Source organism: Oncorhynchus kisutch, linkage group LG27 (genome assembly GCF_002021735.2).
Source record: "Oncorhynchus kisutch isolate 150728-3 linkage group LG27, Okis_V2, whole genome shotgun sequence".
Lineage (NCBI taxonomy): Eukaryota > Metazoa > Chordata > Actinopteri > Salmoniformes > Salmonidae > Oncorhynchus > Oncorhynchus kisutch.
In genome coordinates, this window is record NC_034200.2 from 27,958,464 (window position 1) to 27,975,122 (window position 16,659).

Below are 16,659 nucleotides of genomic sequence, written 5' to 3' on the forward strand. Positions count from 1 at the left end.
AACCTCCAGCTCTGAAAGCTGCAGTAGTTAAGCGTCCGTCAGTCTGTTAATCAGTCAGTTAATAGGTCAGTCAGTCAGTCCATCCCAGCCCTCCAGAGATGTGCAAAATCACATACAGAACCACCCACAGGTACCCTCTCTGCACTGCATATTTTTCTCTCTGGCCCATTGCACAATGTGCAGAATAACATGAGGTTAGCATGAGGTTGAGGTTAGCATGCGATTAGCATGAGGTTATAAGTAACAAGAACATTTCCCAGGACATAGACATATCTGATATTGTCAGAAAATTATTGTTAATTCTTTAAATTCTTGTTAATCTAACTGCACTGTCCAATTTACAGTAACTATTACAGTGAAATAATATCATGCTATTGTTTCAGGAGTGTGCACAGTTATGAACTTGAAAAGTTATTAATAACACAATAGGCACATTTGGGCAGACTTGATACAAAATGTTGAACAGAAATACAATGATTCATTGGATCAGTCTAAAACTTTGCTCATACACTGCTGCCATCTAGTGGCCAAAATCTAAATTTAATCTGGCCTGGAATAATACATTATGGCCTTTCTCTTGCATTTCAAACATGATGGTACAAAAACAATACAAAGAAACGGTTGGTTTTTCTTTTACCAGATCTAAAGTGCATTGTTCTCCTACATTCATTTCACATTTCCACAAACTTCAAAGTGTTTCTTTTCAAATGCTATCAAGAATATGCATAGCCTTGCTTCACCGCCTGAGCTACAGGCAGTTGATTTTGGTATGTCATTTTAGGCGAAAATTTTTAAAAATGGTCCGATCTTTAAGAGTTTTTTAAGGCTGTAACACAACACAATGGTAACTTTCTGAAGGCACTGTATTATTATATAATATACTGTAGATGGTCATGAACGTGTTAACATGGCGCATGCTAAGTTGTTCTTACACATGCTGTATTTGTGTATGCGTGTGATACGTCAAACGACAAATGTCAGGAAATTACTTTGGTAAGGTGTTGACATATGAAGCACTCTCATTTGTACTGTATCGCTTAGTCTCGCTTCCCTTGTGAAATTGACTTCTGTCATGTTTGGATGTTGTGGGGATTTAAAAAAAAAAATTTTTTACTTGTGTTGAGTGTGTGCAGTTTGTGTGGCAGGAGAGAGAGATGTCACTAATATCCCTGAAGTGTCCTAGATACATAACTCATGCACCAAATGTCTATTACAAGTTACATTACAGCTTCGGTCTATATACATGTTTTAGAACTTTTTTTTTTATAAAGCTCTTGAATGTCTTCCTCTGAAGGGAGATATAGTTGAAATGTAGCAATGTAATTTTCAATAATTATTGGTCATTGGTTTGACTTCTGTTAATGGTGTTTTGCAGAAATTGTATCATTTTTATTTAAGAGAAATATGAAACATTGTAGATTTTGGTACCCATGATATCCTTTGTATTCTAAGTTTATTTCTGTTTGTCTAAAACACACACAGGACAATGAAATCAAAGAAAGGATGTTTTACATGTTTATTTATTAGGTAGTAAGATAAGCTATTACAAGCTAAATGACTGTACAGCATGGCGAGTCAGAAGGGGACAGATCATGAAAGCCAATATCATACAGTAGGTCCCCTTTGAAAGAGCAACAGAATTTCTCTATATCATACAGTAGATCGATTGTAAAAAAAGGTTAAGAGAGAGGCATGCAATAGAGAGATAGTCTGGATAGTGGGAATGGAGACCGGCTACAAGGACTCAACTGCAGACAAGAGGCCAAGCCCACTACTAAGACAGGAGAAAGAGGGCGGCTGCATCTAATTCTCCACCCTTCTCCTGAAGTGTGCACTTGCACACTCCCTCTCAGAATCAGGACGTAGCCAGAAAGACACACCGAAAGAGTTCAACTCTAAAACCTATCCAAATGTACAGATGTAGGATTTTAATTTGAGCCAGTTTGCTACAGAAATAAAATAATCCTGCAGCAACAGGAAATGTAAATTATATGTTTTTGTAGGTGTTGATACATTTTCTGTAAGGGAAAATCAAGTCTGACATTTCAAACTTCAGAAGCCTTTTTAAAACCTCAAATACACAAGTTTTACATTTCAGGAATGTTCTTCTTGATCAAATTAAGAGGCTACATCTGTAGGTAATCTATATATGCCTAAGTAACACACTCAGGACTCAACATAGCGTTAGTGACTATAAATTTGGTTCCGTTGGCCCGTCCAAAGCACTGCTACTTTATACAGTCTAAAGCCATGTGAGACCCAGAGAGTCAACCAGTGGAAGATACCACAAGAGGGACAAACCATAGAGAAATTATCATTCAATCACAAAAGAAGCTCAGATAAAAATCTATGCACATTTGAATATGAAATCCAAGAAAAATCCATATACAGTATATATTGCTTATAGGAACGATGCAGAATACATACACAAACAATTGATGATTTAAATTGCAATCGAAAAAAAACATCTAAAATATATGAGGTATGTTTCGGTATTTCTGGACATCCAAAACAAGACATCATCATGGGTTCATTTGGTTGAACCAAGAGACAATTAGAAACATGTGTCTGTGCACAACACACGCAGCATCGTAACGCCCAATTCTCCTCACTGTCACACACTGCACAGGGTTAGAAGTACTATACAGAAAGGACTAACTCAATCTGAATCGATTGAAGTAAAAACCTAAGACAACTCATCTGATTATGCTGGCGTCGACTTCAAATCGATACAAATAAAAAACATCAGTGCAACAACATGACATGAAATCCCAAACAAAAAAGCTACATATTCATCGCATTACCGACATTATCGAAATATACAGATAATTGGAATACAAAAAACAAACAAATAATAGAAACAACACCAGAGCAGTAAACAACAATTCAACTTGGGACAAAAAAGGAATAAAAAAACAACATTCAAATCAAAAACTAGTGGACAAACACATGCTTTTTAAAGTGCAATATAAAGCCTAAGGGATGCGCGAGGTATGGTTTCAGAGTGGGCTTGGTGGTGTAGGGTGGCCATCTTCTTTCTCAGTATTTAGACCCTGTCGCAGATCACTGTCTCAACGACAAAGGTGTTCTCAAAGTGACGGATGCTGTGGCAGTTCCTCGCCTCACGCTTGTTGATGCCTGGAGGAGGGAGAGAAGAATGGAAGAGAGGTAAGCTTACACACAGTTTTATGTGTCATGTTCAATGATGTTATACTTATGATATATGATCCATAGGGTTTGGGATATCTATGGTGCTATTGCTTTGCTGGGTTACAGAGGTAACTCCCCATATGTCAACATAGTAGGTGCCTAATAACCATTATGGTATCATCCTCTGAAGACTAGATATTGAACAATATACACAGTTGAGGGGGATCCCACTGCCTACCTCACTGTTACCATGACTACCAGTACCAGCCTCATCTTGGATCAATGTAGTTGCTCGTCAGCCCATATATGTGCTCAGAGGAAGCATGTTACATCAATGCTCTGGTTTTACAACTCGCCAATCACAGAGGCTCATGGAGCACATCACTACTACGCATCACTTCCTCCCCCACGCACGCTGTCTGATCATTGGACCTGCGTGGTGTGTTGGAAAAATGACTCACATGCACACACACACGATGGTTCTGACATGGTGATCAAGAAGGATCTGTGCATGGAGGTCACTTAGAACTCATACAGTGGGAGGCAAGCGCCTGGCAGAGCCCATACACTCTCTCTGAGCCAGCACAGGAAGCACCGATATGGACCTGGCCATCTCCGTTTCCTCTGTGATGAGGGGTGTCACCAGACAGTCAGCCAGCCCATGGATTCAGACCGACACAGTGACTACTGTGAAACACACAACCCTTTGTTCTCCTCTCCTCTGTGCAGGACAGGAAGAGCCTAACTAATGACCTAGTACTTACATGCATCTCATGTTGACAAGGACATCTGTGTGTGAAAGTGGATGTGTGAGACAGAAGGAAAAATGATGTGTTGTTGGTGTGTGTGTGTTGTACTTACGTCGACGTGCGTCGCGTCGGCGTTTGAGGCGGTAGGTGTCTTTGCCGTAGCAGAGCCGGTGGATGAAGGGCCCCAGCGGTCTCATGTTCCTCACCCTCCCCGTCACCACCATCTCCTCCTGGATAATGTAGGTCTGGGGCAGATACGTCCCCTTCTATTGGAGAGGGAGAGAAACACAAACACACGTTAGTACAGGGATCATCAACTAGATTCAGCCACTAAAGTGATTTTTATTGAGTGGATGTTCGGGGGGCCCGGAACATAATTACATATAATATGTAGACTAAATTGACCACAAGAATCCCAAACAGATTTAATGTTTGACTAAAACAATCATTTCAAACCTTGCTTACATTTGTATACGATCATGTCATATCTCTCTATTATGCATGGGACTACTTAGGAACAGACTACTTAAATTAAAATCACTTGGAGCTGATTTGGTGTTTATTTTTTACTGTATACAAAGTTCGGGCCGCGTGCCGCCAGTTGGAAACCCTCCGTTAGTACAATGCCCTTCACAGGACAGACGGTACACATGGCTGCAATGTCCTTTTGTATAATAAATATGCATGGGCAGACTGTCCCTCTGATGGACAGCCACACACACACAAACAGTTTTCCTCTGACAGACCTAACCCAGATACAACACAATAGCGTACCTTGACATTGACCAGCAGCTCCCAGAGGTTCCTTGGTGGCATGACCAGGGTGGTGTTGAGCTCAATCACGTAACACTTGTCCAGGGCAATGTCATGGTACACAGTCAGACCCTGGAATTAGAAATGACAACAAAACATGAATCCTGTTTTTAATTTTTTTTTAAAGTTTTTGTTCATTTAGTAATTATTTTCTTAACTCTTTTCTTAAAACTGCATTGTTGGTTAAGGGCTTGTAAGTATGCATTTCACAGTAAGGTCTACATGTGTTGTATTCGGCGCATGTGACAAATACAATTAGATTTTTATTTATTTTTACTCCAGTATGCTAACTGACAGAAAAGATCACATAAAACGTTCATTGCCTTATAGACCACTGACCCTAATAGACATGTCCTCCAGAATCCTATTCTCATATGTATACCAATGGGCGAGCATTTGGACACAAAATGGCCACCTTGTATCACACTACACAATGAGTGTGTGGGACAGGCATAGGGATGACTTACCCTCTGGAAGTCATGGATGATGTCTGCGGGGTCGCTCCCTCCGAAGTGGGGCACAGGCACGCTGATCTGCTCGTAGTTGTCGTCCAGGTAGATGCCCACGTTCTCCTCCAGCTCCTGTCTGCCATGCAGGGGGGCGTACACAGAGTCCTCATACAGAACCCTGCAGTGGAACAGGCTGTCCTCAGGAATCTAGAACACACAGAGGGAGAACAGAGCAGAACAGGGTTAGTATAGTCATGGGGATATCCATCTGTGGTATATCTATAGCATGTATCATTTCTTCAATCAGAACCAATCTGTCTGTATGATTGAACATGTGAGGTATGATGTAATAGTAGCTACTACTGGCAGTTGTACAGTAGTATAGTGTAGTATAAAGTAGTATAGTTGTAAGGTAGTATGCAAAAATAGTATAATATCTAACCTGTGGTATAAAATAGGAGGTACTAGTGGTAGTTGTATAGTGGAGTGCAGAGTGGTGCAGTATAGTAGTATACCTGTTGTATGAAGTAGTACCGGTAGACGTATATGGAGGCCAGCACCAGTCCTGACATGAAGACCACCAGGCCAAAGGTGAGACAACACAGCCCGTTCAGATGAGACTGCTTTGGCCTCAGGGGAAGAACCAGCTCCTCCTGGAGAAAGAGACAATACACAGGTCAGACCTACAGGCCAATGTCAGATAAAACTATTCAACTTAAGAGTTAATTAATCAAATGGCCAACCAGACTATTTACATTGCCGCTACTTACACTATTTACATTGCCGTTTTATAATATAGGCTGAAGGCTAGAGATGCTGAAGATGCCTTGTCATCCCAACTGCCCACCCCCAGTCTCTCAGTCCTACCGTCAATCTGTTTGCTATTAGCGACACACTACTCGCCACCTAGAAACGGTACCCACACACAGTTGCTAGGGACTATGGAGGATCAAAAGGGATGAGGCAGATTGCGTTGTGCTTGCCGAGTGATGGCGAGGGAGGCTGTCACGGTTGTCTGTGAGTTCTATTCTTAGGATTCGACTTCCACATGCCCTACTTCTAGCTGTGACAGCGTTACATCACACACACCTCCAGTGGGAGGGAGTGATCACAGTGATTGCGTGGAAGTGGAATCTCAAGCCAGATTTGGTATTAATAATCCTTATACACACACATACAGATTTGGTATCCACACGTCTCCTTTACGAGCATCCCCTGTCTCCCACCTCCCTACATGACGTCAAAATCCTAACCATGTCATTCATTTGAGGTACACGATCTCACACCTTCAGATTGGGACTTGCCAAACACAGATGTATACTGAACAAAACTATATAAATGCAACAATTTCAAAGATTTGACTGAGTTAAAGTTCATATAAATAAATCAGTCAATTTAAATAAATGCATTAGGGCCTAATCTATGGATTTCCCATGACTAGGCAGGGGTGCAGCCATGGGTGGGCCTGGGAGGAAACTTGGGATGGGGAGCCAGGGCCAGCCAATCAGAATGAGTTTTACATACAGAAATATTAGCCCCTTCCCCTGTTGTGTGACAGAACTGCACATTTTAAAGTGGCCTTTTATTGTCCCCAGTACAAAGTGCACCTGTGTAATGATCATGATGTTTAATCAGCTTCTTGATATGCCACACCTGTCAGGTGGATGGATTGTCTTGGCAAAGCAGAAATGCTCACTAACAGGGATATAATAAAAAACGTGCGCACAACATTTTAGAGAAATAAACTTATTGTGCATATGGAAACTGAAAGGGATTTTTTTTTCAGCTCATGAAACATGGGATATTTCTGTTCAGCGTAGTTCTACGTCAGATCTAGATTTGATCTTACTTGAGCTAACTAATCTGACTAGTGAAATACAGCCTAATTTCTAGAGCCTAGAAACTCACATCCATTCGAGGGTCATAATCAAGTCAATGTTGACCATTTCTGAATCTGATGGATGAGGGTAGAGTTATCTAGCTCCTACAGTTGCTTAGATTGACAATTCAACTGCAAAGCTGTAAATGCATGGATTCTGTCACTTGCAGAAATACAATTCAATGTTCAGCATAAGTTTCAGATTTACTATGAATTGTATTAGCCTGCCTGACAATATCCCATCTAGGTGCACTCTAATGACAGACAGACCTATAACTGGGATGTCAGTGCTAACATATTGAGCAGCTTCATATAGACACAACCGTGTGGGAGGCTTTCTATGCAAATGCAGTATGGCCACCCTTTTAGCAGCTCCCTGACAGCTGTAACCAAATGCATATTTCTTATGACTCTCTCAACAAGTGTCACTTCCTTTCCTCATCTCCTTTATCCGATTTAAAAGAAGAGAACAGATGAAAGCCAACCAAAGTATGACTTTCTTCTAGCATATTGCACCTGGGAAGTATTTTTAGATGAGTGCAGACTGCATAGATGAGGGCAATGACACAAGGAAAGGAAATCCCACTACCCTTATTTCTAAAAACAGCCCAACTGCGCAAGTGCCCCTTACGCGCTACCTGCTGGATTTGCTGGGGAAAAACACCTCGGTGACGTAACCATAACGCAGCGATAACGTCCCCATTTGTTTGCACAATTTACAGACTGTCGAGAAGATTCAACTTCCCAATATCAACCTAATAACGTGTTGTCTTGGAAGTTGTAGATAAACATAGTAATTGCTCGAGTGGCATGGTCTAGCATAGCCAGCCTACGATTCGTGGTTACGTCTGCTGCACACCGAGTTATCTGCAGTGTCCCCAGCTAGCCTCACAAGGTGATGTAATGTCAACATCCTCGGGCTTCGCTGGCTAGCTTGTATCGATTTTAAAAGGTTAGGCTACTTTGTATGCGTGTTTCCAGCGCTTTCACAGCAGCAGTGTATACTTTCTAGTAACAGTAGTAGTAACACATGATACTGTAACAGTAGCTTAAATGATATCGTGGTAGCCTACAATGCAAATTAGTCTACAACTGATGTTATGGGCTCTTTTGGACTGTAATATATTTTACATCAACGCAATCCTTAGGCTACATGAACAAATAGTCAACGATTGAACTATAACGCAAATAAGAAAACATAGCCCTGATATAATCTAATTATTGCATTGGTCAGCAAAACATCCCTATTTTACCCCAACGCTGTCAATACATCATGGAACAAAGAAAAGAGACGCTGAACTCACGTGTTCATAGGGCATGAGAATCTCGGCTTTGTCTCCATCGAGCTCCTTCTCTGGTTTCTGCGCCGTGATCGGCTGGAAAGTTATCTTCACCATCTTTGTATGTTTTACCTTTTTCACTACACTGACTTCCTCATTCGACACTGGTAGATTATATAGTTGCACTGTTCTCTCGCCCCCGTCGTATCAGGCTCCTCTCTGACCTCAGATGAGCGTAGCTGTGACGAACAATTCTGTGTAGGACTCGGAAAAAAATCAGACCCCAATCGCTTTTCAAAGTAAGAGTCAACATCCATATGGCTTGATCAACATGTTGCTATTATTAACCTGTTGTCGACGTTATTATGTTTTATAATAATTTGATTGATGTTTGTATCGATATTTCTGGACTAAAAACAATTTTGCACCTGAATTCACTGCATGATTTCGATTCAGAAATAGGGGTTTATTTGCGAGATTCGTTCAGGGACTTTTATTTTGAAGTTTTGCACCAGATATGGGTATAACTTCCTTATCTTATTTTTATCGTTTTTTCTCTGCTGATTTTCCTCAATAGGCTCTGATATTCCGGAAGTCTATAATGATACTCATATACAGGAGTGATACTCAAATTATCTCTTTAATGACTGGAAATTGGATATGTGAGAGTATGTGAATGTAACCACACATTTATAATCAGGGGTTCCCACCAGGGGTACTAGGACCCTTGGGGGTACTCTGCCCATCCACAGGGGTACTTGAGAAGACTCTTGAGACCACAGGCTTACTGGTAAAATACACATGAGGGGGTACTTTAGGGGAACTCCGGGCAGAGCAAAATTCAGTTGGTATAGTAACTGATAAAGGTACACTGACCTAAGCTATATAAGGTGTGATGTCACACTGTTGAAAAAGTTGTGGTAACACTTTATTTGGTTTAAGGGCTGTTTTATTCTTATAAAGGCCATATCGTATGTGCATCTTCCTACTGAGCAGTAATGAACTATTCATATGAGATAATAACAACCTCTCTAGCAGTGTATGAGATGTCTGTATGTCTGTCAGATCTGTAGAGAGGAATAGAGCACAAATGGAGAGAAAACAATATTATCTCAAATTAATTGTACACTTCTCAATAAACAGAAGCATGGATGGAGCCCATGTGCCCAAGGATGAACAGGCCTACAGTAGACTACAATGTAGATAAGACATTCCTTTAGCCTATTCAAGACTGAAATAGGACTGGAATGAAATGTGGCACATTTTCCAATTCAAACTTGGCCTAAATGACTACAGACCTGTAGCACTCACGTCCTCTGTAGCCATGAAGTGCTTTGAAAGGTTGGTAATGGCTCACATCAACACCATTATCCCAGAAACCCTACACCCACTCCGATTTGCATACCGCCCCAACTGATCCACAGATGATGCAACCTCTATTGCACTCCACAATGCCCTTTCCCATCTGGACAAAAGGCCTTCCTGAAGACGAACAATAATGTTAACTTTCACTGCTATGCGGATGACACACAGCTGTACATTTCAATGAAACATGGTGAAGCCCCAAAATTGCCCTCGCTAGAAGCCTGTGTTTTCAGACATAAGGAAGTGGATGGCTGCAAACCTTCTACTTTTAAACTCGGACAAAACAAATGCTTGTTCTATGTCCCAAGAAACAAAGAGATCTTCTGTTGATCTGACAATTAATCGTAATGGTTGTACAGTCGTCTCAAATAAAACTGTGAAGGACCTCGGCGTTACTCTGGACCCTGATCTCTCTTTTGACAAACATATCAAGACTGTTTCAAGGACAGCTTTTTTACCATCTATGTAAGATTGCAAAAATTAGAAACTTTCTGTCATAAAATGATGCAGAAAAATGAATCCATGCTTTTGTTACTTCTAGGTTAGACTACTGCAATGCTCTACTTTCCGGCTACCCGGATAAAGCACCAAATAAACTTCAGTTAGTGCTAAATACAGCTGATAGAATCCTGACTAGAACCCAAAAATTTGATCATATTACTCCAGTGCTAGCCTCCCTACACTGGCTTCCAGTCAAGGCAAGGGATGATTCCAAGATTTTACTGCTAACCTACAAAGCATTACATGGGCTTGCTCCTACCTATCTCTCTGATTTGGTCCTGCCGTACATACCTACACGTATGCTACAGTCACAAGACGCAGGCCTCCTAATTGTCCCTAGAATTTCTAAGCAAAGAGCTGGAGGCAGGGCTTTCTGCTATAGAGCTCAATTTTATGGAATGGTCTGCCTACCCATGTAAGAGACGCAAACTCGGTCTCAACCTTTAAGTCTTTACTGAAGACTCATCTCTTCAGTGGGTCATATGATTGAGTGTAGTCTGGCCCAGGAGTGTGAAGGTGAACGGAAAGGCTCTGGAGCAACGAACCGCCCTTGCTGTCTCTGCCTGGCCGGTTCCCCTCTTTCCACTGTGATTCTCTGCCTCTAACCCTATTACAGGGGCTGAGTCATTGGCTTACTGCTGCTCTTTCATGCCGTCCCTAGGAGGGGTACGTCACTTGAGTGGGTTGAGTCACTGATGTGATCTTCCTGTCTGGGTTGGTGCCCCCCCTTGGGTTGTGCCGTGGCGGAGATCTTTGTGGGCTATACTCGGCCTTGTCTCAGGATGGTAAGTTGGTGGTTGAAGATATCCCTCTAGTGGTGTGGGGGCTGTGCTTTGGCAAAGTGGGTGGGGTTATATCCTTCCTGTTTGGCCCTGTCCGGGGGTATCATCGGATGGGGCCACAGTGTCTCCTGACCCCTCCTGTCTGAGCGTCCAGTATTTATGCTGCAGTAGTTTATGTGTCGGGGGGCTGGGGTCAGTTTTTTATATCTGGAGTACTTCTCCTGTCTTATCCGGTGTCCTGTGTGAATTTAAGTGTGCTCTCTGACTTGCTGCACCCTCGACAAATACTGTGATTATTATTATTTGACCATGCTGGTCATTTATGAACATTTGAACATCTTGGCCATGTTCTTTTATAATCTCCACCCGGCACAGCCAGAAGAGGACTGGCCACCCCTCATAGCCTGGTTCCTCTCTAGGTTTCTTCCTTGGTTTTGACCTTTCTTGGGAGTTTTTCCTAGCCAACGTGCTTCAACACCTGCATTGCTTGCTGTTTGGGGTTTTAGGCTGGGTTTCTGTACAGCACTATGAGATATCAGCTGATGTACGAAGGGCTATATAAATACATTTGATTTGATTTGATGGCAAGCGGTACCGGAGTGCCAAGTCTTGGACAAAAAGGCTTCTCAACAGTTTTTACCCCCAAGCCATAAGACTCCTGAACAGGTAATCAAATGGCTACCTGGACTATTTGCATTGTGTATGCCCCCCCAACCCCTCTTTTTACGCTGCTGCTACTCTCTGTTTGTCATATATGCAGTCATGTGCATACTACCTCAATTGGGCAGACCAACCAGTGCTCCCGCACATTGGCTAACCGGGCTATCTGCGTTGTGTCCCGTCACCCACCAACCCCTCTTTTACGCTACTGCTACTCTCGGTTCATCATATATGCATAGTCACTTTAACCATATCTACATGTACATACTACCTCAATCAGCGTGACTAACCGGTGTCTGTAAGTAGCCTCGCTACTGTATATAGCCTGTCTTTTTACTGTTGTTTTATTTCTTTACTTACCTATTGTTCACCTAATACATTTTTTGCACTATTGGTTATAGCCTGTAAGTAAGCATTTCACTGTAAGGTCTACACCTGTTGTATACATCGCACGTGACAAATAAACTTTGATTTGATTTAATGTCCCATTCTGTTAATTGTGTTGGATTGGGTTGGAATTGGCCTCAACTTTGGACAGCATATGCAATGGCCCACAATTAAACTTGAAATACACGTAAAGGTGACTAATGACATACCATGAGAATTGTCTGTGACTGTTACAAGAGGCTAATGGCATTTGGCAATTGGTTGTGACGAGGCTAAGTGCTTGTTTGAGTTGTAAGGTATGGTGAGTAGGCCTACGATATAAAACATTTATAGGGCACATTCAAAATGATCCTTTAGGTATTTTTTTAACTTAGCGTTTTATATTTGCTAATTCAATAAATATTGGTTTTATGTGTTAAGTAAAGTTATAGGCCTATAATGCGGTTTTTAAAGTTGACGATAAAATACTGTCTCTTTGCTATTTATTATCATCATTTCATTCCATCTCTTTCAAAACATATTGGTCTCAGGAGCACTACTGGAATGGTGGGTTATGAAAGAATAAACTATTTCGGGCCGGGACACAAACCAAAGAATAGCCCTCTTACGGTCGAGCCAAGTCCTCTCTCTCTCTCTGCCGACAACTGCCATAGCGCTCAGAGGACAAAATGCTAGACCAGCGATTGGCTGATTCGCATTGCGCTCAACAATCTTCTGCTCGCGTAGTCAGCCCCTCTATTCACATGTAAATTGGGTGAGGCGTTATAAATACCCACTACTGGCACTATCGTTGCGCTTGAGGCTGCATAACAAATCAAGTGCCCGTCTGCACAAGTACAGTTTGGCTTTGTTTGCAACAGGGACCGGAGGCCATCTGTCCCATTCACGGTGTGTAACGGTCGTGTGGATTTATCAAACCTCCGTTTTTGGCAGTGTCTGGGTTAAACTTCTCCAACATGGCCCCCACTCCCAATAATAAAAACGGACTGAGAAGAGACGAGGGTGAATACTATGGCATTAAAGTGGACAGAAAGGTAGGCCAAAGTATCGCTGATTTTTGTGTATTGAGTGCTATTTAGTGTAACTTAATATAATTTATTCATGTGCGGTCAATGTGGTTTTTTTTTTCAGACCAGAAAACCGTTGGTTGAGAAAAAGAGACGGGCTCGCATCAATGAAAGTTTGCAAGAACTCCGAGTTCTGCTCGCAGACACAGATGTACGTTTTTGCACATTTTATGTCACGTTATCTGACACTCTCCCTCTCTTTGTGTAGCCTATTGTCGTTACATTGTAAACCAGTTATTTACATTTGATCAATCTGACATTCACAGTTACAATTAAAGATGGAGAACGCCGAAGTGCTGGAGATGACTGTGAAACGAGTGGAGTGTATCATTCAAAGCCGAGCACAAGGTAAGATAGGCCCATAGGCTAGGTTTATGCACGCGATGGTATTATGCACGTGGACATTTCATACAACTAGTGGAAAGTAGTGTGTAGGCCTACATATGTAGGATCTTAATTTAAGACAGTTTGTTACAGCAGGAACATAATCCAGCGGCAACAGGACATGTGAATTATGTAGATTATAATGAATGGACATTTTTGTAGAGGTTGATTCAAATCTGACATTTCAAAGCCTTAATAACAAACTTCAGAAGCCATTTTAAACCTCAAATACACAGCATGTGTTACATTTCATGCATTGCAGTAATGTTCTCCTGCAACAGGGTGATACAATTAAGATTGTTATAAATGTACCTTTCTGTCTGTGCTTTGTCAGAGGTGGACACTATGAACCGGGAGGCAAGCGAAAGGTTTGCTGCGGGCTACATCCAGTGCATGCATGAGGTGCACACCTTCGTGTCCAACTGCCCTGGAATTGACGTGACCATTGCGGCAGAGCTCTTGAACCACCTCCTCGAATGTATGCCCCTAAACGACGAGGACAAATTCCAGGTGATGATCCAAGATATCATGACAGACTGCTCCACTAACAGTAACAGCACTTGGCCCAGTTCTGAGGGCATATACGCAGCACTGGTCTCCCCTGGGGGAAAGAGCATCTCCAGCGGCAGCTCCTCAGCCCTCTCCCCGGCGCCCTCCACTACCTCCAGCGATGACCTGTGCTCGGATCTGGAGGAGACTGACTCTGAGCAGAACCACATCTCTGTGGACGCTGAGAAGCAGGATGTTCTGAACATGCCCACAGTGGCTTATTCCGAGTCCATGTGGAGACCCTGGTAGAGCCCCAAATGAGGCCTACAACTGTCCTGTACTAGAGGAATAGCCTGCAATAGTTCTTGTATATTGGGTTTTATTCTGTAATGCTGAAGATCAAATTCCTTGGAATGTTGTTAGGCTGTTGGATGAGAGATTTTGTAGGACAAGCATGTGAAGTGGGACACTATAACTTCACTTGGCAATGCAAAGTGTTGCAAATAGGCTAGAGGTGGCATCATTTTAAAAAGCTCTTTTTTGTATTTGAACCATTCTAATAATGCGTTTGAACAACTAATAAGTATTCAAGCTATTTAATGAATTAATTGTATGTAATAGTTCAACTTTGAATAATTCCACATTGTTATAGATCTGAGATGTCTTTTTGCCAGATATAGGTGGTTTATTTACCTTCAGTGAAGGGAGGGTACAGTAGGCCTGAATGCAGATGTAAATATGTAATTGTTAATAGTATGGCTGTATAGAAAATAACCTGTCCCATTAAACCACACATAGTAATGTGTAAATTATTTTATATGTTTAGGTTGAGGAAAGTAAATGTTGTAACATTAGTCTGTAACATTGTAATAACACCGTTTTTTAAGTGTTTGTGCCTGATTATTATCATGTCCATATCTCATTTCAGACATAAATTGTCAAACACTGACTTAGTTAATTTTATTAAAAGCATTTTCTCTTCATATTGGACTCAGTTTATCCTATTTATTCTAAACAAAAATATAAACGCAACATGCAACAATTGCAGAGATTTGACTGAGTTACAGTTCATTTAATGAAATCAGTCAATCAGTGGTGCAGCCATGGGTGGGCCTTGGAGGGCATAGGCCCACCCACTGGGGAGCCCAGCCCAGCCAATCGGAATGAGTTTTTCCCCACAAAAGGGCTCCTTTTGAGACATCTGTGGCATTGTGTTGTGTGACAAAACTTCATATTTTAAGGTGGCCTTTTATTGTCCCCAGCACAAGGTCCACTTGTGTAATGATCATGTTTTTAAAATCAGCTTCTTGATATACCACACCTGTCAGATGTATGGATTATCTTGGCAAAGGAGAAATGCTCACTAACAGGAATGTAAACACATTTCTGCACAACATTTTAGAGAAATAAGATTTTGTTCTTATAGAAACTTTAAGGGATTTTTTATTTCAGCTCAGAAAATATGGGACCAACACTTGACATGTTGCGTTTATATTTTTGTTTAGTGTACTTAGCTGTGAAGAATTGAACACAAAGTAATGGACTATCGATCCATTCAAGGAAGTCTACTGCATAGCACACTTCTAAAACAGGGAGCAGAAATTGCAACAATTATTGCCTGCTAAACTCAAACAGTCATTCCACAGTAATCACATTTCAGCTTTACACTGGTAGCATTGTTTTTAAGATCTGAATCACACATTAACATTTGTATGCCATTTGTGTGTGAAGGTAGGCTTGGAAGTTTTAATTGAGTCCTATTTTAGCACAGCTGGGCCAGTGGGCCATTATGAGGTGAGAATGTCTGCCTTGGGGCTTCTCTACAATGCAGTGTGAGATCTGACAGCTGGTTCATTTGATGGCTGAGCCTTCATTGATATTCTGACAGCTTTGATTCCTTGAAATATGCCAAGGAGATGTCAGTTCACCGCGAGGTTGTGTGGGGTAATATAAGAAACGTAAAGTGAGCCATCCCACTCCCTATTTATTTCTGGTTCATATCCAGACAATGAACTAAGCAGACCAGACACAGAAAGCCACCCTGAAGAAGACCAGAACTGTGACCTTTTTTCCCAACGGTTAACGACCGAGACTCCAAGTAAGTCATCTTTATTCATCCACCATCTTTGATAATATGACCTCAGATAATATGACCGTTCAGTCAAAAGTAGAAAGCACTAGCACATGTGTTGTAATCTTTGAAGAAGTATACTGTTTGAGCATGAAAGATCTCAACAGACCCCCAACAGCCCACCACAGATACCTACACTGAATATGAAAGCGCTTCTCCTCGGGTTCAGTGGACGACCTAGTGGCACCTTGGAAGTTTCTCTGATGTCCCTAAGTGTCACTTCTGACACCTCCATATACTAGCAACGTCTCAACTCCCACCAACATAAACATGTTTAGACCCTGTTATTCCTCTCTTAGTTTTCCAAACCACAGACGATAAACAAGATGTTTTTCTAAAGACTATTTCGTTATTCCAATGATAATTGTTCTTCTCATTGTATAATCGAATACATATTCATGCATGATGTGAAAAAAAGTCTAAAGATAAGTTATAATGCCATTTCATTAGCCTATACGCAACGTTCAGTGAGTTATATGGCTCATTTGCAAGAGTACCCTAGCTAGCGTTTAAATTACACACATCAACAATCCAACACCTTCTCTATAACATATAGCCTAGCCAAGGTGACTA

At 41.5% G+C, this 16,659-nt stretch overlaps 2 protein-coding genes across 2 annotated transcripts; one reads left to right on the forward strand and one right to left on the reverse strand.

The window, feature by feature from the left end:
• Positions 1 to 1,492: 1,492 nt before the first annotated feature.
• Positions 1,493 to 8,605, reverse strand: LOC109872038 (integral membrane protein 2C). The gene is made up of 6 exons (XM_020463122.2): positions 8,345 to 8,605; positions 5,677 to 5,814; positions 5,180 to 5,368; positions 4,674 to 4,784; positions 4,012 to 4,165; positions 1,493 to 3,138 (listed from the first exon to the last, which is right to left on the reverse strand). Exons 1-6 carry the CDS (start codon positions 8,435 to 8,437, stop codon positions 3,047 to 3,049), a joined length of 777 nt encoding a protein of 258 aa, XP_020318711.1. The 5' UTR covers positions 8,438 to 8,605; the 3' UTR covers positions 1,493 to 3,046.
• A 4,073-nt stretch (positions 8,606 to 12,678) lies between these two features.
• On the forward strand, positions 12,679 to 14,938 carry LOC109872040 (transcription cofactor HES-6). The gene is made up of 4 exons (XM_020463124.2): positions 12,679 to 13,049; positions 13,147 to 13,233; positions 13,349 to 13,430; positions 13,801 to 14,938. The coding sequence occupies exons 1-4, from the start codon at positions 12,972 to 12,974 to the stop codon at positions 14,262 to 14,264; spliced, it is 711 nt and encodes a 236-aa protein (XP_020318713.1). The 5' UTR covers positions 12,679 to 12,971; the 3' UTR covers positions 14,265 to 14,938.
• Positions 14,939 to 16,659: the final 1,721 nt, after the last annotated feature.